Below are 25285 nucleotides of genomic sequence, written 5' to 3' on the forward strand. Positions count from 1 at the left end.
AATTAAAAATTGAGGGGGAATTTTTTCAGATGAACATTTTATTTAAAAAGTCTTATTAGAATTCACGTAAACACCTCTTAAGATTTCTATTTGTCTTTTAACATTTTATCTTCTTATATAGCGGGAATTATTATTATTTTTAAGAAAAATATTTATCTTCAAGAAAGAATGAGATTTATGTATATCTCCGAAAGATTTTCAATTTAATTCAATTTTTAATGGCTATGTAAATTTTATTATTGTAGTTTGACTTTCTTCAGATTTTGTTATATATTTACTATTGAATTATTAAACTTTGATAGTTTCTACATCTACTACATCTACTTTTATTTATTTTTCGTTGCATAAATTAAGCTATAAAATATTTATTTATTTATAATATATTATAAGCTTTTGTAAATTTAGCTTAATAATATTATATGTATATATATATATATATATATATATATTTTTTTTTTATATTGGAATTTCATTTTAGCACAAATGTATTTTCTTTATGAAATTTTCTGGAAAATTTATAAGTAGGCATTATTTTACTTTGTTACGTAGCTTTAATAAAATGTTTTACAGTCAGGTGTAATTTAAAACCAATTTAAAATAAAAATTTTGAACGTTTTATCAATGAAAATATATTCCTTTTTTTTTATTTTTTATTTTTTTTTTTATCAATAAAGAATTTTCTAATATTCAAATTTAATATAGATATGTTACGCACAACACGCTTATTTAATTTTAAGCACTCAAAAACATATTTCAATAATTTTAATGGGAATTTTTAATTTTTTTTTGTTTTTTTTTTTGTTTTTTTGGTTTGTTTTATGCTGTTAACGTAACTTATAATTGCGTGATCGTAGTAGCTGAGAGTACCACAACACAAGAAAGTAATAATATGTTCATAATTTTGAATATCCATTCATATTCGTAAAGTAATAAAATAAAACGGACGATAAGAGTAAGTACAACATAATAATAACGGTATAAAATATTATGAGAATATTAATAATAAAGTACGTTTTAATGTTATTTATGTCCATTGCTTATTATTGAAAATTTAGTACGAGCACAGTATATATAAGTGACTACGATAATTGTGACGAAATTTTAATTTAAATATGCTTATAAAAGATTAAATGAAAAAGTAAGAAGGCTGATGAGACTTGTCACTTGTTCGAGTTCGCTACAATTGGCGCAAAAATTTATTTCTCCCAACAACGAGAGAGTATGGACATTTCATGAAAGCAATCATTATATTTGTTAGTATTTAGCCGCGCATGGGCAAAAGGTCTTAGTACAGTACGTGAATTATGTGTCCGCAGTACAACCGGTAGAAGTGTCATATGTCGCTGGCTACCAAGCGAAGCTTCCCTGCGACCTCACACCTAGTGCTAAGGACGAGGAGGCCATTATGCTACTCTGGTACAAGTCGGAGATCGAAGGCTCGCCAATCTATAGCGTAGATGGGCGTAGCAAACCCCTTGGGCAAGGTAGGCAGTGGTCCGACCCGAACGCCTTGGCCGACCGGGCGAGGATGAGGTTGACGGGGCAGCACGCGGACCTCGAGATCGAGGGCCTCACACCCGCAGACGCGGGCCTTTATCACTGCAGAATCGACTTTCCGAATAATCCGACAAGGAATCAAAAGATCAATCTGACCGTCATTGGTAAAAAAAAAAAAAACAAACAAATTCTTTACCTTTTACTTTTATTTTAATATTTACGCGACTCAGCGAGCTTTGGTGATCGTAAGAAGAATCTTTTTAAATCTATAAATCATTTGATCGTAGTGCGAGCAATAATTAAGTTATACTACAGGCAGTTTTACCTTACGGAATCGAAGAGAACTTTGTATATTTGTATATTTGTAAAATGTATGTGTTTTTTGGCGCTTGTTTGTGTTTGTGTGTGGGGGTGCGCGCGGGCGGGCCCTGCAATGTTAAGCTATGATTTATAAGCGTATTCTAAGCTCTCCTTGGATGAATTATGCTCTAGTGGAAAAATATGACTTTATAATATGCGGACGATATTCAAGCTAAATGTGAACAAAAAATACTTATCTTAAAAAGAAAATGCGTGAAAAATGTCAATTATTAATGACATTATCTCCGTCTGTTTTTAGTAAAACTATTTTTGATTTATTATTTATGTAATGATTTTTCGGTAAATCGAGGCATTTATATTAATTTTTTGACGTGAAAAATATCATCGAAACAATTATTATTAAATATTCATTACGCAATATATCTGCTTAAATATTGTAATATACTTTATTAGAATATGTCAGAATGTTGGCAGTTACTTTTTATCAAATGATTATGATTAAATCATACAACTTTGTTAGTGCATTGGGAAGGGAATGAAATTAAATATTGCTCCATTAGTTAATGAAATATTAGCTAATGACAAAATGTTTCTACTTTTTAAATAAATTGTATAATCGCTTACTTTTTTTTTTTACATTAGCTTATTATTATTATCTTACCGAATACTGTTCTTTGAACTTGCCTTTCCTTTTCATTCGTTTATGTATTACCTAAGAATAGGATAAAGCATTTACCTAACAACTAAAGATGTTATAATTTAAGCTAATTACGGCAAAGAACATCTTGAATAAAGAAAAAAATTGGTAACGGCATCGTATAGTTGCGCGTGCATTTCCTACATCGAAGTCATTTGCGTAGAATTGTTAAGAATCAAAACTTTAATCAGATATCCCCAGGTGATTATGAAGTTTCTATACATAATAGAATATTGGTAGCTTTATGCAATTTAATTAGATTATGAGATTTAAATTTTGAATATACATTTCATTAAATCAGTTAATAATTCATTTAAATTCGTGACTCACTGTAACTTTAGCAATCCGATGTTTGTTGTACAGTAAGCAATCTTTCCAACAATAGTTTGCGAGATATTGTTACAATTATTTATTTACAATATTTTACAATACTTGTGTGAGAACGTCTGTTCAAATTACAACCTGGCATTTTAATTCATATTCCGTTTGAAATTCAAATATCATAATAATAATAATAAATAAAAAAAAAAAAAAATATGTCTAGTAGTTTAACAAAAAGTCATATTTCATTCACTAGTCCACCCATACTCCCATCGTTATTTTTTCCACCGTTGTATATGTAATTGATCTTATCAGTGAATTATTCAACTGTTTGACAATAATTTCAAAACATGAATGAAAGAACCTTAATTGCCTCATCTGAAAACCAAGTCTATTAACACGAATTAGGCAACGTATAAGATGTTCCAAATTTTGAACAATTCTCCTTTATGACATTATTGAAATTGAATTATTCGGTCCACTGCGATTAAGCTGCATTAACATTATTTAAATATTATTGGCTTTAAGCATGCGATGCCATGTCTGCTTACATCTGAAATAAGTACGTGTACGTGAAACCGGTAACTAAAGGCGATGTTGGTATGACCGGTAATCCGGAGTATTTTTTTTTTTTTTTTTTTTTTTTTGGGCCTTAACGATGCAGAAAAGTACCAAGCGAAAATCTACCTGTAAATTAAATTCACACGAGCGACTTCACCTATAAAAGTGGCTATTAAAGCAGCTTTATCGGCGAGCGACTTGAATCTCGGCTTGGACTCACTACTTGAGCGGTCTCCCCTTAAGATTTTATAAAGTTCAAGTAGGCGTTTTTCTGTGTAACTAGATTGTGTTAGTGCGGTGTTCGCTCGTTGCAAGGAACCTTGGCAACGTCACTCAATGTGTCGAGATACCCTCTATCATTTAAAACAATCCCGGAGTAACGACGAGAACGTCAGCCTGTAACGATAAACGCAACACCTGCATTACCGGCCGATTATAGTGGCTGTACAGGTCGTGACTAACCATGGATTTGCCTATGTTCATTGCGTGTAATATAGATGTGCAAAGTGTTATGTAAGTAAATTTATCCGAATAGCCAGTTTGGCTGAAAAATAATTATCAAAGCGTGAATAATCGAATTGCGAATCTTTTGAAATATTAAAATTCCATCCTGTTGGGAGCCGAAAAAATCATTACTTTCGGATAAAATGTATTTTTATCTTTCTATTACATCGTATTATCTAAAATGTAGTACGTATAAATAAAAAATCTCGAAATAAACAATTTTTCAACTTTAATTTCAAGGGATCAGCTTAGTTATTATTCTATGTATTGTAAAAGAATCTTTCGAAATTCCGTCAACCGATAGACTAACAAACCTCGTGAATAAGAAATGAATCGCGATCACTGCTATCTCTACGTCACTCTTTGAATTTTCGAATTTTGTAAAAAATAATCGATAAATTAAATTTGCAATATAAAAATATAAAATAAAGTCTTGTGTTTTATTTTTATTTTTCCAATATATCTTAAATTTTCTTGTAAATTTTAATATTGTTTTGTAAAGAAATATCATAATATTTTACATAATATAAATAATCGCAGATTTCCATCGATTTATCGTAATCTTGGAAAATACCGAATTTCATCAAAGCTTTGTTATTCGGAAAACGTTCACTTCCAGATAAACTTAGAGTTATTTCAGAGAGAGAGAGAGAGAGAGTGAGAGAGAGAGAGAGAGAGAGAGAGAGTGTGTGTGTATAGAATGAAAAGAACTGTAAGAGTAAGATGACTAAAATTAGAAATAACCGAATAAAAAAATGTTTTGGTTAATATATAATAAGTATAATCATTTATAATTAAATTAGTGGTTGCTGTTGTCTAGGGGTCTTTACTTGATTATAGAGAGTCTCAATGTACCGCTCCGTCATCGTATACATAGAAAGGAGAATGGCATTATCGGACAATATCAATGTATTGCATTAATATTAGGAAAAAATGGTGTCAATACTAGTGACAATAATTCATGGAAAACTGCATTCAGGCATATGGTCGAGGCGCTTTAAAAAAGGGGAAAAATAGGCAAGCTTTTTTTTTTTTTTTTTTTTTTTTTTTTTTTTTTTTTTTTTGGTGACAATCAATTTGCTGCTCCTGCGCATTAGCTTACGTTCGCTTTTTCTTATTTTCGCGTTGACTTGTAACATCCTGGAAGTTAATATAATGTTTATAAAAGATATGTGTATATGAGATGACGATGGGAAAGAAGCTACGAGTAAAAACTTAACACATTACCTACTATTATGTTTTAAAGTTAATGGATTAGCGATTAGGATTTGCGTGATCAGTAATATTATTAAAGTTGTTATATTGTGAATATAGAAATATTGACAATTGCATTTGTTAAGGGACTCGTTTGTATTCCTTATAAAAGTTGTACGGATTTTTTATAATTTGATAATGATAATTTAATATCAATTTTATCTTTTCTACATAAAACAATATTGTTAATTATAATATTGTATAGGATTAAATAAATTAAATTCACGTAAGTCAATAAAGATAATTTCTTTATTAATTAAAACTAACCAATATTGATTTAAAGATAATATTATTATATCGTCATTAAAATGTATAGAAATATAATTTTAACAATATTTTGCATGTCTCTGATGTAAAATGTTATATGCGTATAAATATAATATTTTACCCAACAGACATGCAAAATATTAGATTTTTAAAACATTGCAAAAATATTCGCATTACCTATTAAATATGGGTTTATATATACATAGCATGTGCAATGTACATATTCTCTATAATCACCTGTAATCAGTTGGTACGTGCATTCTATGTTAATTAATGACTCTCGATTCTTGCTCAACAGGTGCGAAAGAACTTCGGTATGATTGACCTCGTTATTTTGACACATTAACGTGATGATAATTATCATTATTGCTTCATTTACTTGCAAGCTTACAAAATAATAAATATAAATAAAAGATAATTAGTCGCCGTTAGTTGGACGAGCACCAATGACTTTTACTAATAATTGAAAGTTCAAAATATTGAAAATATTGAACCGATCGATTTATGTTAAAATAGTGTTTGTCAATTTTTATTAAATACAATATTTAATCTAATAATTTTGTGTGAGTGCGTGCGCGCGTGTGTCTGTGTGTGTGTGTCCGCGCGCGCGCGCGTGCAATGTGAAATATATTGTGGTCTATTTCGAAAAGATTTGACTAGCAATTCCTCCTATTTTTCCTTTTTTTTGAAAGCATAATTTTTCTTCAATTCAGAGTGCTTACCTAATTATATTTAAAGTAGTATTAACTTATTAAATTTTACTTTTATACTTACATTACTACCTAATGATATTAAAATATTATAAATTTTGTAATTTTAATATTTTTTATAATTTTTACAAATGAGTACTAGGACGGTATTTTCATACAATAGTACATTTAATTTTGATACTTTTAATTAGTTTCCACTATATTGCAAATTGTCTTATTTCCAGTTTTATCATAAAATTGAAAAGCGCAGATAATATTTTTTTTTAATTTTGGCTAGGCTATTTTAAATATCTTAGTAAATTCTCTTATATAAGCATTTTGAATTCCACTTAATATTATTTGATTGCATTTTTATATCCGTATTTACAATTAACGTAGGCTAATATTTAAAATAAATAATTCATAAATTATACTTAATGAGCAACTATTGATAATGAAAAGTAGATTTTTATATTATTTTCACTCCTTCGACCAACCACCGCCACTTTCACCGCTTAAAACTACGCAAAGGATGAAAAATTGTAATCTTTAAATCCTCCGTTATAAAAGAACAATACATTTTCTCATTCAATATATTTAGTTGATCTTTCAAAAAGTTTTTATTATAAAATGACGTTCACTATGTACCGGAATTTACACAGTATATACCTAATTGTACATTAATGTGGGACAAAAGACTGCACATAATGAAATCTTTTGTATATCCCTATACTTCCGTTATATATTATTAAGTAAATGAAGCAAATACGAGAAGCTAAATTATTTACAAACGTCATTTAAAGTAGCTTATTCGAAGTCTAAAGTCGCAGTCTCGGCGACATTAAACTAACAATTTTATATCAGAAATGATATACAAACGAGCCTCCCCTCGCGTCAATTTCAATATAAGCGACGATGCAGAAATAAAAATATAAATTTATTAAAAGTAATAAATTTTTATAATATTATAAAATTTGCATCAAACGCTGTCTATCAAAGTGTGCTTATTTGAAGTTATTTTGAAAGCAGAAATTTATCAGCATTTGCCCATTAAATTCAATCATCCCTCATTAGTTTATGTATTTCCATTGCAATTCGTTGCCTAATCAAAAAGTTGGCGCAAGGTAAATGAGCCGTAAGTAGTATGTAAGTCACATTATGAAAAATATCGTGTATGTTCGAGCAGTGCCGCCCCAATCACCGGAGATCTACACTAACGACCATACGTTGGCGAAAAATCTGCAGCCGTTGAACGAGGACAGCAGCCTGATGCTCGTGTGCGAGGTTACGGGTGGTTCACCTCCGCCACGCGTCACTTGGCATTGGAACGGCAAACTCCTCGACGAGACCTTCGTCCATGAATACGAGGAGCTCACTGTGAATCGTCTTGACATGGATTGCGTCACCAGGGATTTATTGAGTGCTCAACTCGTCTGCATGGCCAGCAATACACACTTGATCGAACCAGCAACTGCCGAGATCATTATCGACGTCAATCGTAAGCACTAGCTTTTGTATTTAATACTCCCGTACGCTATTTCCTTTAGTAGAAAAGTTCATGATTTTTTTTTTTTAAACGGCGAGTAGTTTCAAATAAATTTTTATCCAATTTTTATCCACTAGCTGTTATGTGTACGCATCGTAAAACCGTATTGTGAACACAATACAGAGTATTTTGATTATTGCCATATTTTCTGTTGGATGGGATGATTCTTCTCATTAATCGTAATAATAATGTAAAATAATTTTATTCTAATTATTTTGTTAAGATGCGGTACAGTTAGTAAACGTGTGATTTTAAGGGAAACGTTTAGTATTTACAAACGTTCGATTTCATGTCGAATTATACAGAGGTTTAATGTCCGATGAGCGCTAATTATGTAATGCTTTCACATTTTTTCTCAATAACTATACTATAGAAAGAGTGATATTTGTGATATTTTCTTATGTTCTCTTTTTAGACAAATGAGAATGACCCTTAGAATAAACGATGATGTTTACCGTGTACGAACAAACTAGAGTAAAGTTTGAATTTTCTAAAGTGATTTAATTAAGTAAGCCAATTTGACCAATTCATTAGCTTACTAAATAGATAATTTTAGTAGTAATAAATAGATAATATCGGATTACACTAACGTACAAATTATTCAATCGAATAAATACAATACAGATACACATATATATATATATTTTTTTTCATTTTTTTCCAGAATATTTTAATGCTTCAAAGTAATTAATTATTCCTTGTAAAATCCAAAAATTTAATCATAATTTATAAAATCCAAAGCTTTATAAGTAATTATTTATAATAATTAAATAATTACAATTTGCATTCGAAAATTTTTATTATTGGAGATTGAGTAAATAATATTTTTTAAATAACTAATTGTAAAAAGAAAAATTAATTTTGATAATGTAGGCACATAAGCGTTATTTAAATACGTAAAAGTGCGTAAGAGATAATTGAAATTTAAAATTGAATTATTTACTTTCTAATGTAATATCTCAATAGAATAAAAACAATTGCTATTTCGTACAATTAAAGATATCGAAATAAATTAATGTAAACAAATAATATCAATGAATATTGTCGATTATTATTATCGTGCTCTACTTTTTTGAATTATCATAAAAATAATCACTAATTAGGAAAAATTTCGTTATTATAATTTAAAAAAAAAAAAAAAAAAAAAAAAAAAATTTCACAAATATCATAATAAATAATAGTTCCGTCTTCATTGTCGTTGTTACTGTTTTCATAAATTAGTGAAGCCATTGATGGTGAATATTACGAACAAAGCTTTCCATCTCTCTGCTTTGAGGACATACGAAATTGAATGCATAAGTTCCGGTTCAAGACCAGAGGTTGTGATAACTTGGTGGAAGGGTACACACCAGATCAAGCACATGGCTAGAAATGTGAATATATTGCTTTTAATATCCTTAATAACAATTAACAGGACTCTATGCACATTCAAGTCTTATAAGAAAGAAATCTCTCTTCTTTTTTCCAATTCTGTTTTAAATAAGTTGTCTTTTGAAAGTTTGTCTCCCCCCCCCCCATCTAACTAACTTGACAATGTACTTTGAAAGTTTTCGTCATAATTTTATATGACGAGAAACTTGTAGTTTATAATGATGATGATAACTCATTAAAAATAATAAAAATAAATTAAAAAAGAAATAATAATAATAAAATCAGCACAGTTAACATTATCATTGATTCTATTTGTATAGGGTAAATATGCAGTAAGTAGCTTCTCTTCTTTGAATTAAAGTTATATGTTCTCGACTATTCGTTCGACTTTAAAACTTAAAGTTTACTAATTTTTTATTAATATGACGAAAAGGTTTTTTATTTTTTTTTTTTAAAGAAATATACCGCTAAGAGATGTCGCAACATGTAAGATTTGAGTGTGTACGTAGTCTTAATTCCAATATAAACATTTTAGTCGATATACTGAAATTTTCGTAGTTTGCAGAAGGTTCAAACATGACAAGGAGTGTAATGAGCTATGTGCCAACAATTGAGGATGACGGCAAATTTCTAACCTGCAGGGCAGAAAACCCAGTCGTTTCAGACAGTGCGCTTGAAGATAGATGGCACCTAATTATACATTGTGAGTGGTAAACCGATAACATTGCTTTATGATATTTTGTTGCATAAGTGGTGGTTACCGGTTTTTCTATTATGTTAAAAATAAAGTAGCCGAAGCAGGGAATTGCAGGAAGAAATAAGCAAATTAATGAATAAATATTTTTAACAAGTACTTTTGAAGTGAAATGCACCTATGCGAATTTATCAAAAGTGCTGTAAGAGGCATTTCTACGAAACTTTGCATAATTTTACTTTGTTTTTATCCATTGTACTTATTACCTTATTTTGTAATGTAACTTTTAAAAATTAAGATATTATTTCAATGTGACATTACATAGGAGTTAGATATTTACAATAAATTTTACTATCCTTTATTGCAAATTTAAATTGTTTTGTAAGATCTTATAATTTTATTACAGTAGAGATTAGAGTTTTGTATGAGCGCTATATGACCCTGTATACTTTCTATATATGTATATATATATATATATATATATATATTATTTTTTTATAATAATGTTATTAATAAAATTCAATTTATATGACAATTCAGATTACGACAAATATGATATATTAAAGGATAACGTATGTCTGGTTATACCGAAAAAAAAACCATTAATATCACGTTAGCTTAAAAAATCTAGTAATTGTGTTATAAATTAAAATTGTAATGGAGTAATTTGTAAAAATTTAATACAAAATATTGTTAAATGCCTAATCATAAAATAATTTTTCTCTATGTTTACTTACACATACACGAGTCAATGTAGTGTTTTAAAATTATTAAAAATTTGAGAATTTATAGTTTTAGAAATTTTTTTAACACGAATACAGAGTACGGAGATTAAAATTGTAAAAATTACTATATAAGTCTACTCGCGCTAATTTTGTAATTTTGAATACAAATGTTAGCTATTCTGGTACATTAGCACACATTATTATAGTGCCATTTACATGAAATTTTATGCAAGTATTTCTATTGTGATGTTGTATGCTATGCATAAACTCATTATATAAAGTACGTATACATTGTAATGAAATCCGGTTGTCTCGTTGTCGTGGTGTCGGCAAAAGTCGCACACGCCCCTTGAAAAACGTCCACCTCGACCGATGAAGGCGAAAAACCGACACACTATGCAAGAATTAAAGATAGTTTTTAAAAGAAGTTCAGTTCGGCTTTCGAGACACGTGATCGTGAATACGAAGGATGCTCTCGACATACAAAAAAAGATTGCTGTTTCTCTGTGATAGGTGTGCCTTAAGAAACGAGAATACCGAGAAAGCGAAGGTGAGAGATATTAGACAGTGTCTGGACGCGAAACCGAGCTAAAGAGTAAATATTAGAGAATGTGTGTGTGTGCGTGTGTGTGCGCGCGCGCGTGCGTGTGTGCGTGCGTACGTGTGTTTGTGGGTTTGTGTGTGCACGCGGGGAGAATCTAGTGGGAATAGGACGAAGGCCGAAGATGGAGTTGCACGAGCGACAGAAAGTTTACGAGCGCAAAAAAAAAAAGATAGACAACTAATCGTGTGTACTATTGATGAGGCAAGCCACTGATCTTAGAATCTATGACCTGTGATCGCGATTACTTGCTATAGTGTACTGTAATTGCAGGAGCACTTGTTGCGATCGACTAGACTATTTTTCGTCAAGACTTAGTTTAGTGATAGCCAGCCAATTCCAATTTTCCGTGAAGTTGCAATTTCATAAAACAATTGCGTCATAAAGTCTTCGTGTCGATAACTTCTTTCCCATAAATGCGGATGAGCACGTAGTAGGAGGGCGTAATTTGGAGCTGCGATCACAGTTGCCGGCACAAGGTTCACCAGGGTGTGTGTGTGTGTGTGTGTGTGTGTGTGTGTAAGGGAACTTGTTCTAGGTAAGCACAAAACTGTAAGGAAAAGGTAGTGCATTCCCGAGCACTCGATGTTGTAACGGGACGCGCGGGTGCTATAAACTTTTAGCCAAGAAAGTTTCGTCTCTTAAGAAAAAAAAAGAAAAAAGTCCTATAATAGTGTGCAGTATGTTGGTGTAAAATTCTAATTGACAAAGTTAGCTTAGGATTTATTCCTATTTACGTGGCAATGACATTTCACAACATATTTATCTATTTTATATCTCTGTGTCATCTATCTACTTTATTAAATTATTTAATATTATTTATTAATTATTTAATAATTTACCTCATTATCTATCTATCTGTCTCTGTATATATATTTATATATACATGAATCGATACTGCTCATTTGCCATTTTACTTAACTGTGTAATCAATATTTATTAAGTAATAGCCATAATAATATTGTATACAGAGTTTCATATTTATATTTACATCTACATTTCAAGTATCTATACATGTATGGATTAATGCTAAATTTGAAAAAAAGCAATAAGCTAATGGACTTTTAACTTAATGTGCAATTAATTACGAAAATAAATGAAAATTACTAATAATTTTTCTAGTGATTTGTTTGAAAAAAAAAAAAAAAAAAAAAAAAAAAAAAAAAAAAAACATGCATGGCGTACTTTTTAATACATTTATTATACTATTATTTACTTTACGGTGTTATAAAGTTACGGTAATTGTTCATAAACAGAATGTACATTTAGTCAAATTACGAGATAGACTGTACATTTTGTTGAATAGAATTTTTTATTTACAGTCAATAAAGAACATGTCAAGAATTGTAATGGTATCACTAATTTATTACATACAGGTATCGCATAATCCAAGATTTTTAAAACACTTTCTAACAATTTCTAATATATTAAAAAATTAATTAGTTTCGATGTTATCTGATTTATATTAATATAAATTTTTTTAATATTAATATACATTTTTTAATTGACAATCATTGCATAAAGTGAAAGGTTCGTAAGTTTTAATTACAAAATATTTATTAATATATTTAAGAATTAGACGTATCGTCAAAAATAATGAAAATGTTATAACCTATTGGAGACGTATATGAATCTATGTTAATACCCATAAGATCTCTTATAAGTCCCAAAAACAGACGGTTTTCATTACTCGACACGTATAGTTTATTCATCTAAATATATATATAACATTATATTTAATATAAATCGAATAGGTTTATTAGAGTTGAGCAATTTTCTTATAATTATACAAAGTTATACAATATATTTCAAAATATTCAGGATTTGAAATATTATGATGGTATTTGTACTTGTAATCGTTTCACAACTTATTCAAATAATAAGTAAACATATAGAGCAACAGATTAAAAAAAAAAAACATAAAAAAAGCTCAAATTCATTAATTATAACTTATATGAATTAGTGTAGGTTACGAATTTAGCGAAATTCAGTATATTTTATCCAGCCATATACTCAAGCTTTTGTACGAATGAATCGTTTTATTTTATTTGATATTTTCTACGTCATTAGACTTTTATACGCAAAGTTATTCCTAATCAACCAATTAGCGCGCCTAAAATGTGTAATACTTGTGTGCATCAGTATTTTATGTAATAGCGTTAATCGTAATTTATATACGAATGTAAGTGCTTACAAGTTAGTCAGTGAAAATTAGAATATTTGCATTTCATTGAAATGACGATGACGAAGAGTAAACCATAATTATAGAAAAGAACTTCCACGCAATTACGTCTTGAAACGACGAAGCAAAGAGGCAACAAGAGATACAATAAATGAACGCACATTTGTCAAGAGGATGACCAAGTTAAACACTACTTATAACGTGCCGGTCCGGTGCTTTGGAATTTTCAGATGTTCCGGTAGTGACAATCAAGCTGGGTTCGAGTTTGCGCGCAACGGACATCAACGAAGGCGACGACGTGTACTTTGAGTGCGAGGTCAAAGCGAATCCCAAGGCATACAAGCTTGCTTGGTTTAAGGATGGTAAAGAGCTCCACCACAATGCTTCGGCGAACGTCATTCTACCTGGCGGTCATTCTCTCGTTCTCCAGAGCGTAACTCGAAGTTCAGCTGGCGAGTACTCCTGCATGGCAGCCAACTACGAGGGGAAAACGACTAGCCGACCGGTCACACTTGACATTATGTGTGAGTAATGTTTTATAGCAATTAAGAGCCCCTCCCACCCCCATTACCACCCGCATTGCCTTCTATCCAATTAAGGCCTTCGCTACGAGTTCCAAAGCCTTTCTTTCATACGGCATTCATTGTACGTGTTCACGAGCGCGCTGCTTTCACCTTCATGATTGATACTTTAATATCAATTAACAACGCTATTCTATATAAATGTCGCTTTATTTTACAAATTCAATGGTTATATATAATTTTATTATTTTCACATTACTTGGCCAATAATCGTTTTTATGAAAAGTTCATTAATCCATTGTATTAGTTGATTTAAATGAAAGGAGCGCAATTATTGGGGGAATATTCAGTTTCGTAACAATAATTTATATTATATTATTGTTGAACTCACTTCGTTATTATTAATATCGCGTTGTCCGTCAGAAATTTTGATTTTATATAAACTATACATGTTTTTATAATTTTATAATATAGCCGGTGTACAAATTTCATTAAACTATCTTGCACAAATATCATTAAATCTAATATGTTCTAATATTAAATTGTAATTTATCTAATGAAAGAATTTAATATCCTGAAAAATATGACATTGTGAAATTTTATCACGTTGAATAAAAAGTAATTCTTAAATAATAAAGAGGTGTCCGATGTTGTATACACAAAGCTCGAGTAATCGAGTAGAGAGAGTGTAGTTGTATATATTTGACAATACATTATATAATTGTACACTATCCTTTATTAATGTCAGTATTGACAAGAATGAAAAAAATTTCCCATAGTCATATATATGTATTTATACGGTTTTTATCAGAAAATTATAACAGCATTGGGATAAAACGATGAGAGGATGAATAATTCTTCAAATATTTATCATATAATGTGAGCGTTGGCAAATATCGAGTTAATTATTTATTTTTACAAAATTGAACGGGTAGTACATGTCTCACTAAACTTGTTTGGCCTGGCGATATTCCGATTACTTCACTTAATATTCGCTATTGCGTTAACTACCCATATCGTGTTCGATTTACTTTGATAAACGACCAAACACGACTATTGACTATTAAATAATTTTTATATGGTGCTAAAGGCATTTATACGTTTGCTACTCAGACTCTAATCTTTATAGAAAGTCATTAGAATGCGCGCGCACACTAACAGGAACACGTGCGCACATCAGAACATTACGATGCATTTTATTTTTATTCGATAAAGATAATACATTAGCCTATCTTTCATCGCGATCGCAGATTGCAAAGAAAGAAAGCTCGTGGACGTAAAAGAAATGCGGAGCCTCTGTCGCATTGTGTCTAAGTCGTGAGATCGCGCCTTATCTCGCTGACTGGGTTCAAAAAAAAAAAAAATAAAAATAAAAAAAATATATATATATATATATATATATATATAATGAAAAACAAAAAATACAAAAACAAAAAAAAAAAAAACAGCAACGAATGAAATTTCTGAGAGAAAGGAGAGAGGGGCTCGAGACTTGATTCGCGGGTCAAACGGACGAAAACTTGAGTATCAAGGAAAATGAAAAACGAGGGTTAACCGCTCTGTGCCCTTGGGTTGGATCTTAATTCAGATGCCCCGGTTTGCAAGGACGGCACTACGGCGCAAGTCGTCGGGGCCCTCAAACACGAGACGATATCGTTGGTGTGCGGCGTGCAGTCGAAACCACCACCCCTCACCTTCCAATGGACCTTCAATAACTCCGGCGAGCTGATGAACGTCCCGGCGAGCAGATACGCCCAGGTGAAGCCCCAGCATCTCATTACGAATCATTGGCATGGCTCCAGGTTGAACTATACGCCCGCGGGTGACATGGACTACGGGACGATGGCCTGTCTGGCGACTAATCAGATCGGCGCGCAAAAGGTGCCCTGCCTCTTTCAAATCATCGTCGCGGGAAAGCCCTATCCGCTGCAGAACTGTTCGGCCCTTCAGTCCACCGGGCCCTACGCCTACAGAATGGGTAAGCAAACGAGTGGCATTAGCAGTTAATTCGACAACTTTTTGCTACTTTAGGTTTCCAGGGCTACGAGGAAGATTCCCTCGTAGTTTAAGGGATGGAATAATTGGATGGAAGCTTGGGGATCGTTGAAGCGCTCTTAATTTACAATTAATCTGCAATAAATACCTGGTCGTATTTAGCCAATTGAGTTGTTGCTTTTTACTGCGAATTACATGTTAAATTGTAGATCTTTTGGTAAAAAAATATTGTACAGTGTTTAAATAGAATCGTAGAAATTTATTTGTGCTTGCGAAGAAAAACGCCAACTTTTTTACTCTAGAGCTTAATTTATCACGGTATTTCACACGGTAAAACGGATAAAATTTACTTCTTTATACGTTATATCGAAGAGTAGTTAATTTACTTTTTTCGGAATCTCCAGAGACGCTGAATTTCATGCCCGTTGTATTTCATGTCAATTTGTATGGCTTAAAATTTATAAAAATAAAATAATCGATCTACTTTATAGTTTATATGAGAATAAACGTAAATACTGTTTACTCTTTTCTTTTCTTTTCTTTTCTTTTCTTTTCTTTCTTTCTTTCTTTCTTTTTTTCTTTTTATTTTTTTTCTTTTTCACATACAACTTTAATTACATTTCAATAATAGTGGTCTCGTTGACTTAACCGTGGTTATAATGTAGTTAATGGTTTTAGCCAATACGGGGCGCAAAAAGTCCCGAATTAGCGTTCCTATCAGCTGCATATTCATTATGTTTTTGCCTTTCAAGAATTAAAATTTCAATATTGTATAGTTAAGATGAGCGCACTGTGGACTTATACTTTGAACTTTATATCGTCTAGTAAAATCATTGCTTTACTTTTTATTTGTAATATTCACAATTTTTGTTTTTGTTGTTGTTGTTGTTGTTGTTGTTGTTGTATTTCTTTCCCTTTTAAACAAATAGGTGGCTGGCAAGAGCAAATATTTATTCGATTTATAGAAAATCTGTGTTTTTCGCTGTCCATATCCATCATTGCTGGCCCACAGCCAGACTTGAAATAATATAGTTTGGCTTAAAAAGTTATCGCGTCGCGAGATCGCCTGTGCAGCAATAACAATGTACTCGTCATACCTGAACTTTCGACTTATATGAAAATCTCAGTTTCCAATTTAAATTTCCATGTTTAAATTAATGTCTCAATTTCGAATACCAATTACGAGCACTTTTTCACATAAGTAATTCCAATCACATTGTTTTTTCTTTATAATTTTCAATCTTATTTTCACGCACACTCATACCAACAAGCGCACTGCCGAGTTTACTTAAAGAACGTTTGTTTTAGGAGTCTCGATTCATTTACGGATTATAACAAAATATCTTATTATTACAGTAGTTGGTGTAATTTTTTTATTATTTCTCATTTTATTATCATCTTATTAAACAGTACTTTACTTAAAAATTTCATACTACATTTCTTACAATATGTTTCAATTTCTATTTTTTTATTTCAATTCATTTCCACCTACCTTTTACATGTCGTTAATAATTGTGAATTAAATATGCTAAAAACTATTATCTTCCTCTGCCTCCTAACATTACGTTGAAGTTGCAATACTTTTTTTATCAGTTATCCTCGAGTTGTATTCTCATGCTCGACTTTTAGTTTTACCGCTAATAGAAATACTAAAGAGTTTTTTTCTTTTTCATTGAGCCATCCGACTGTTTTCAAAATCAATTTCCCATATGTAATTATATTTTTTATAACGTAAGGTTCTTGGAATGTCACGTTCCTTCTCTCACGTCTACCGCTTTAAACAAAAATTATCCGGCGATTATGTTTTTAGGGAAGATAGGTAGCGAAGGATAGGTTTAACATGATAAATGATAAATAAGTTTGGCGACGAGCGGGGAAAGAGGGATCTAAGGCTGCGAAAAATCGCGAAATAAAAGGCAAGAAAGGTCGTGCCACGCCATACTTTCATGTTTCATAGGTCATGAAGATTTTAAAGCAACTGATGCCAAAGACGCCGATTGGTTGATAGTACGCTGTAACGAAGGCTTTGACGGTGGCTTGCCTATCACAAGCTTTGAGCTCGAAGTCTACAGCGACGAGAGCGTTTATCACGTCAACACAATTTACATTAATCACACAGATAAGGCCGGTGCTTTCGGGCCGATCTTTGAGGTACCAGGCCTGGAGCCCGGAAGGAATTACCGACTTCTTCTCTACGCTGTTAATGCCAAGGGTCGTAGCGATCCTGTCGTCCTCGAGCCCGTGACGCTCAAGGGTGTGGCCATGTATACTACAGGTGAGTACATACATTTTACCTTTTTTATATATATATATATATATATATTTTTTTTTATTTTTTATTTTTTTTTTATTTATTTAATAGCTCCTTGGTTCTCGAGCATTGTCTTAGAGCTAAACTTTACACACATCTGTCTTTAATCGTTGATATAACTATAATTTTCGTTCCAAGCGTGTCTCTGGGTGTGCTATTTTTTCTAAAACCATTACACTTTTTTCACGTGGACGATGTAACTTTTTTTTTTTTTTTTTTTTTTTTTTTTTTTTTTTTTTTTTTTTTTTTTTTTTTTTTTTCTTAGCCGCCATGTAATGGGACAACGAACGTGTGTTCGCAAAGTAATTTAATATTCATGTAATTTTTTTATACGCTAGTTATGAAATTGTTATCATTCTTGAATGATAATTGGAAAAATATTTTTATCGCTAGTTTGTCTTTCGACATACAAGAAATCTTTACTTTTTTCTTAATGATTATTTATTACGTTAAATTTCCATTTGAATCGTTAATTAACATACTCCTATTGATAAGAAGCAACGAGAAAAAGGGTGAACTAATATTTGAACGGCGTAATTTTAATTAATGATCGGATAATTAATAATTACTTTTACATTATTTTACAATTTTATATTATATTACTTAATTTAAATTATTCTACATACATGGATAAAAAAATATATAGTATAACAGCAATATCATTATTATAATAATAGCAACGTTCTAATGAATAAGCCGAATCGATAAAAAAAATCAATCTTTTATTTAGTTCGCAAGCATCGGATGAAATATAAGCTTTTGACATATCAAAATAAATGATTAATTGCGGTTTCGTCGTTAGTTCAAACGGTTTTCAACGCCTATGATCGCTTGAAAGAACATCGTCTGGCAAACAGTTGAAATTACGCCTCTCTCTCATTTCGTCGCTCGTTCCTTCACTCATCCTGAATACTTAACGACATACGAATTTCCTCTGCACAAAACTTTACGAAAATATTATAATGCATTCAGTTTATGAATGCAAAAGCACATAATAAATGCACGACGGTCTGAGAGACCTGTACGCGCTTATTCTGTACCACGTGCATATCGGCTCCTCTTTCTACGTCACTACCATTGCCGGGCTCACTTACTCTCCAACCATACTATTACATTATTGCACATTCGTGAATAATAATATCGTCGGCCAGATGATCGTCGGCTAAAGGGGGGGGGGCGAGATTCTTAAACGTAATAGTTAATTTTTGCCAGATCACACGTAGTCGGAGAATTTCGGATCTACGGAGTCGAAGAAGAAATTTAACAAGTGGCTAAAGTTCGAGCGAGGGAAGTATTTTACAATCGTAACGCGAGATTAATTTTTAAGACTATTCTAATTAAGATTTAGTTTTTAAATTCAATCGAGGCCCCTCAAAGAATCATAATTATTTCTATCAAAGTTTATGAATCATTGTATTCCTAAGTAGTACAAGAAATTTCATAGAAATATCGTTAAAATCTCGTAGAGAATTTTCTGTAATTTGAAACAAGACGAATTAATGTTTGAATTTAAATTGAAATTATAAAGTGAAGTAAACTTATTTAACAATATTTTGTTAGTATAAGTAACTGTTTTTTTTTTAAAAAAAGTTGCGAATATGCTTTGTAAAAAATATATATTTTATATTATATATTCTTGTCGATACTACGTAGTATTCATATTTTATTTTCGCTACATATAAATTATAAAAGGCAATTATTCATTATGATTATTATATTATTATAATAATTAAATCATTTGTTATTAACAAAGACACATTTTAATTAAAGCTACAATAAGCTACAAAACAAATTTTTGAAAAGATAATCGAGCGCTTTAAGCATAATTGTATGTATTGTTTTACTTTTTCACGAGATTATGATTTAACATATATAATTACTCAACAGCATTAAAAAAAAAAGTACTATTCCTTTTTAAACATTAATATTCACTTTAAAGTTATTACAAAAAACCATTTTCTAGGGAAATAGAAAGAAAATTACAATGTAATATATATATATATATATATATATTTATTATTATTATTATAATTATTATTATTATTATTATTATTATTATTATTATTAAAGCTTTACATCAAACTTGAATTTGAAAAATATATTATTAATTAGATATTCTATAATTTTGCACGCTTTATGTCATTGAAATCAAAATACAAATACAATGAAAAAACTTTAATTTGGGATATATTTAATTTAGAAAAATTGTTATAAACCAAAATATGTAAAAAATTAAATTAAAACAAGTTTTTAATAAAATTTTTGTACTCAATAGATTCATTTATGTATTTACTGCAACATATTTTTAATGTAAAGAATAATCGTTTTTCCGTGTATCTTCAATTTGTCTTAAATTAAAAGTATGATATTTTTGTTAAAGAAATAGTTTTCAATATTATTTTAATGGTTATATATATATATATATATATATATATATTTTTTTTTTTTGTAAAATTCCTGTTGGAAGCGAAGCTTTTATCTTGATGATTTTTCCTTTGAAAGTAAGTCTGTTTGTATCGACGATATTTTCGATTTAAAATATCGTAGTATTCTTATAACTTAGATACGCTTGCATTTGTAAAAATGATTTTTTGTTGTTGTTGTTGTTGTTGTTTTTTTTTTACTTCTTAACTAAAGCATCGATAATATTTTTACAGTAAATAACGAGTTTTTGCCACATGTAATAATGAATTCAACAAAACGAGGAATTATTAAATAAAATCATCGTTTAAAGATGAAAATAACGGCATATTATTTTAATGAATATTCGTATAAATAAATAAATAAATAAATAATTTAGTTGATTATTTTAATTATCAGAAATGTAGCTTTAAAAGCTTTATCAGCTTACAATTATATCGAGGAAAACGTCAGGTTTACTCAAAAGCACATATGAATGGTATATTGAGATTCGATTAATTGTAGATGGAAAAATAATGGATTGTTTTTACAAAATTTTCATATTAGAGTATGCGCTTTTATTTCTCTCTCTCCTTCCTAACCGCTAATCTCTTTTTTTCCATTTCTCTTCCGTTCTTTTTCCCATTCCTCTTTTCATAGCGTATTCTCAAGCTTTTTAAAAAGACTTGCACGCGCATTCTTCGCTTTCGCCAGTCTTGAATTAAAATCCCATAAAACAGAGTCCCTTTCCACGTGGCTGTCTCATTCGGAGCACATTTATCGTCTTTAATTTCCATTCTCATGGGTTATTCATGCAGACCCGGCCAATTCTCTCTCTCTCTCACTCTCACTCTCTCTCTCTCTCTCTCTCTCTCTCTCGTTCGCTTTTTATATCTCATTGTATCTCTCTTCTACTCTATATCTTCACTATTTTTATATTATCGAGTTTGCATGCGCTTCCTTATATTTCTTCATTTGTATGTGTCGGATGACATTGAAAAGACTATAGGTAATCCTGCTACAATTTTTGTGTATCAATTTTCATTTGATATATATTTATATATGCGCAAGTTAATAAATGTGTAAATTATATATATATATATATATATATATATATATATATATTAATGTACACACGAATCTGTGCACAGACTCGCAATTACCAAAAATACGTGTGTAAAAGTATGGTAAAAATTGTAATAGAATCCTTTATATTTGATCGAAATAGATAGAAATTCAGCAAAAAAGAAGTTGTACATTTGAATGTTCACATGTGCGTGCATTCCTTAATAATTTACATATTTTCAGTCGTGTTTACACTGGCATGTGTTCTGTCTCATTCGAAAGTTGAAACCTGCTATATTTGTGGAGTGTAAGCTGTTGAACCGAGGGAATATAGGACATAGGAAGCGAGTAAGAGACTGCGAGACGAAGTGGCATCGCCGTAACGCGACTGAACTTGGCGTAACGAGTCGAAGTAATGGACAGGATGATAGACAGAAGTGTCAAGAGATACGAGTCAAAGGGGGGGATTTGTATAAAAAGCTTTCTCGTTTACTTAATCGTAACATGCTAGACACGGCTATGGATAATTATGTTAATTAATTAACTAAATTAGAAGCTATTAAGAGACAATACGCGTCTAAAGTTATTGCCTATCATACGATATAGAAATTTTTATTTATGGCACGCACGTATGTGTAATATTTTTTGTAAATTGAAATTAGATTAATAATTGATGATTCATAATTAGCTTATTCGCGCCTATGTAGTCATAATAATTATGACAAGAATTGTAAATATTAATTTACACAATTCGCAAATATATACTGATTTTTAATAGGATGCATTTACAAGTGCTTATATCGAGAGGAATACGTAAGTGAAAGTTGTTCGAGCTTTTACCGGGGAAGTTAAGACGCGATGTAAATGGAGAACTTACAATTTAAACTTGCGTGTGTTTCTCTATTCCATATGAAAATTTTCAATGTTTGAATTGTTTGTGTTTCGCGCGTTTATATGCAAAAAAAAACAAAAAAAAAAACAAAAAACAAAAAAAAAACAAAAAAAAAAAACAAAAAAGAAAAAAAGAAAAAAAAGGAAAAACAAAAGAAAAATGAAAAAGAAAAAAGAAAAAAAGCGAAAAAGAAAAATGAAAATGAGTTGAACTAGAACTCGGGTGTCTAGCGTACGTGAACGTCATTAGCAGTTTTGTTATAAAAGTTGTCGAATAAACTTTATTTATCTCATTATCATTCGCATCTACTATACTATTTTTGTGAAAATTATCTTGTGATGAATATCCAATCATTATTAATTGATTAAATAGAGTTTAATCACACTTTGTCTTATCGCATAAATGTTAAATTCAAGGTTAGCGTTCGGGATTAGAGCAACGTCGAAGAATTCGGTTGAAATCTCGGTCGCTTATGTTTGTAAACATTGATTCTGCGAATTCTTAAATAGTTTAAGCCTTTATTGTTCAGCGTTCTACAATATTTCCGCATAGTAACTATGATTCTGACAATTCTCGAACCATCCAAGCCACTGTCCGTCCTTCTAGACTTCTCGATTATTCTCTAGCTCAGTTTATATGACGTCATCAACATTTTCGGCCTAGCAACAAGCCCAAGCACTGTTGCCAGCGTTGCAAGCTGCCATGCAAATATTTAAGAGCAGCTCGTCACGCTCCTGGGCTCATTGTATTTTTATCAATCAATCAGTCATCGGTTATTAAATCCGTCACATAACAATTCATAATCATTTGAGTGCGCTATATACGAGCAGAGACGAGTGCTAAGTGTAATTCAAAGGTGAATATCAATTGAAGCGCAACACCAACACTTTATCATGAAATTAGGTAAGGACAAATACATTTACCGTGAAGTTCAGAAAAAGGGAAAATAGATATTAAAGGCGCACGAGCGACAACTTAGCACGTGTCTAGTAAGGATTATCATCATTTCGCGAAGGAACGGCCGCAGTCGAAACAATACGCAACGGTTTCAAGGAGCAGATTTTACATCGTCATCAACACGTGGATCGCCATCACTGCGTGAAAATTACCGAAGGAGTTTCACAGATTCCAGCATCAGCTCATTATAATCATATATCATTGTAGTCCGAAAATAAATAGAAAACCCAAGATCGCTCTGTGTTGAATTGAATTAATGCGTCTGCTGCCTCCGCCACTTGACAGCGATCATCACCCTGCTCCCCCCCCCTTCCCCCTTACCTCCTTCCCCCTTACGCATTCACCCAACTAACATCACCGGGACGTGTTTTTATTCCGATCTCAGACAGTTACCATATAATTTTACATAACTTGTAATTTTTATTCATATTTAATTACAATTACATAAAAAATTGAATTGAAAGTGACATTATCAACGGAATCATTCGAGTCATTTTTTATTATTATTATGCAAAATATGTCCATCGGCAAAGGGCTCCAAATGTTCTGTATTATGTATTCTATTAGCTTAATTATTAGTTTTGTTTTTAAAATTTCATGTTTATTTACATCAACCAGATTGACTATAAATATTATACTAGCAAATAAAACACAAACGAACTTCTTTTTTTACTTAATAGATTTAAAATTTATTTCGAGTAAAAATTTTCAACTTACATTTCTAACAATCAGGTTTCTAAATTTTCTATTCTTTCGTTACATAAATTTTTTCTAACATGCAATTTTTAAATTATAAATTTTCTTACTTCAATATACCATAATCCACCAATATTCACAATTATCAACTCTCTGAAAATAATCTGTGAATATTATAATCACCGATTTATTTCATATAAAATTGCAATAATACGATGATTCGTTCATTCACGAATTATTCACTTATTCCTACTTTTTAATACAATTAGCTTGTACATAATTCGCATGAAAAACGGTTTCATAAATTTTTACACAACTGAATAAAGTTTTAACGTTCATAATGATTTATTAAAAAAAAAAAAAAAAAAAAAAAACTTAAAATTCTTTAAGGTAACCGACATTTTTATGCGTTCGTGGATGTATATTCACATACGAAATGTGCGACTTGTGCAAGGTCGTCGTATTTAGAAAATTATTCGTAACTAGGACATCATAAGTCGGACATAACTTACTAATTGAGACATGGGTCTTTGTAATAAGGACACTGTAATTGGAGCACGAGCCTTTAATAGTGTTAATGTAATTGGATCATAGAGCGAAGAAGAAAATAATGGCAAAAGTGAAAGGCTCGCTCTTTGTGGCGACACTCGTTACACCGATACGGCATACATACGTTTATCATATGGTCAGTCCAATAGATTAATGCTAAGAATGAAAGGTATTAAACTGTCGCCACACAGTTTTAGACTTTCTATTTTTAATATATTCTTTGGATCTGTAGAAGAAGAAGAAGAAGAAGAAGAAGAAGAAGAAGAAGAAATATATAACAACATCGTCTAATGAAGGAATCTTGATTAGAATTGAATATTTATTCACTGATCCATAGAAACAATAAGATCGATGGTTAATGGTGAATAGAATCAAGCAACTAGATATAATTTGCATAGAATAGTTGTCGAATAAAGCAGCTGAAGCTGTTGTGCAGCAAATAATCAGAAGAACAAGGAAGTGGTTGAACTACAAATGACGCTCGCTGGGAGTGACAGTTCCTCGAGACTTGCCACTTTGCTGTTAATTCTTCCTTCCCTCGCAGCTATATAATAAATACTGCTACTTAGCTAACGAACCCGTGCGTTTCCTGAATTCCAAAGTGACCGTTGATGGTGCGCCCAGGGTGCAACACAAAACCATCCTCTTGCGTTCGCGCGTACATGCGTG

The 25285-nt window shown here is 31.0% G+C and overlaps 1 protein-coding gene across 1 annotated transcript in view; it reads left to right on the forward strand.

Annotated features, from left to right (window-relative positions):
• Positions 1 to 25285, forward strand: part of LOC105367663 (MAM domain-containing glycosylphosphatidylinositol anchor protein 1) — a 108589-nt gene that overhangs the window by 79852 nt on the left and 3452 nt on the right. Inside the window, exons 2-8 of the mRNA XM_011506431.1 lie at positions 1317 to 1661; positions 7298 to 7609; positions 8879 to 9030; positions 9587 to 9731; positions 13461 to 13754; positions 15340 to 15729; positions 17704 to 18021. Coding sequence (XP_011504733.1) covers positions 1317 to 1661; positions 7298 to 7609; positions 8879 to 9030; positions 9587 to 9731; positions 13461 to 13754; positions 15340 to 15729; positions 17704 to 18021 — 1956 coding nt within the window. The remainder of the gene's footprint in view (positions 1 to 1316; positions 1662 to 7297; positions 7610 to 8878; positions 9031 to 9586; positions 9732 to 13460; positions 13755 to 15339; positions 15730 to 17703; positions 18022 to 25285) is intronic.

This window comes from Ceratosolen solmsi, unplaced genomic scaffold, assembly GCF_000503995.2.
Source record: "Ceratosolen solmsi marchali unplaced genomic scaffold, CerSol_1.0 scaffold7, whole genome shotgun sequence".
NCBI classification, from domain to species: Eukaryota; Metazoa; Arthropoda; class Insecta; order Hymenoptera; family Agaonidae; genus Ceratosolen; species Ceratosolen solmsi.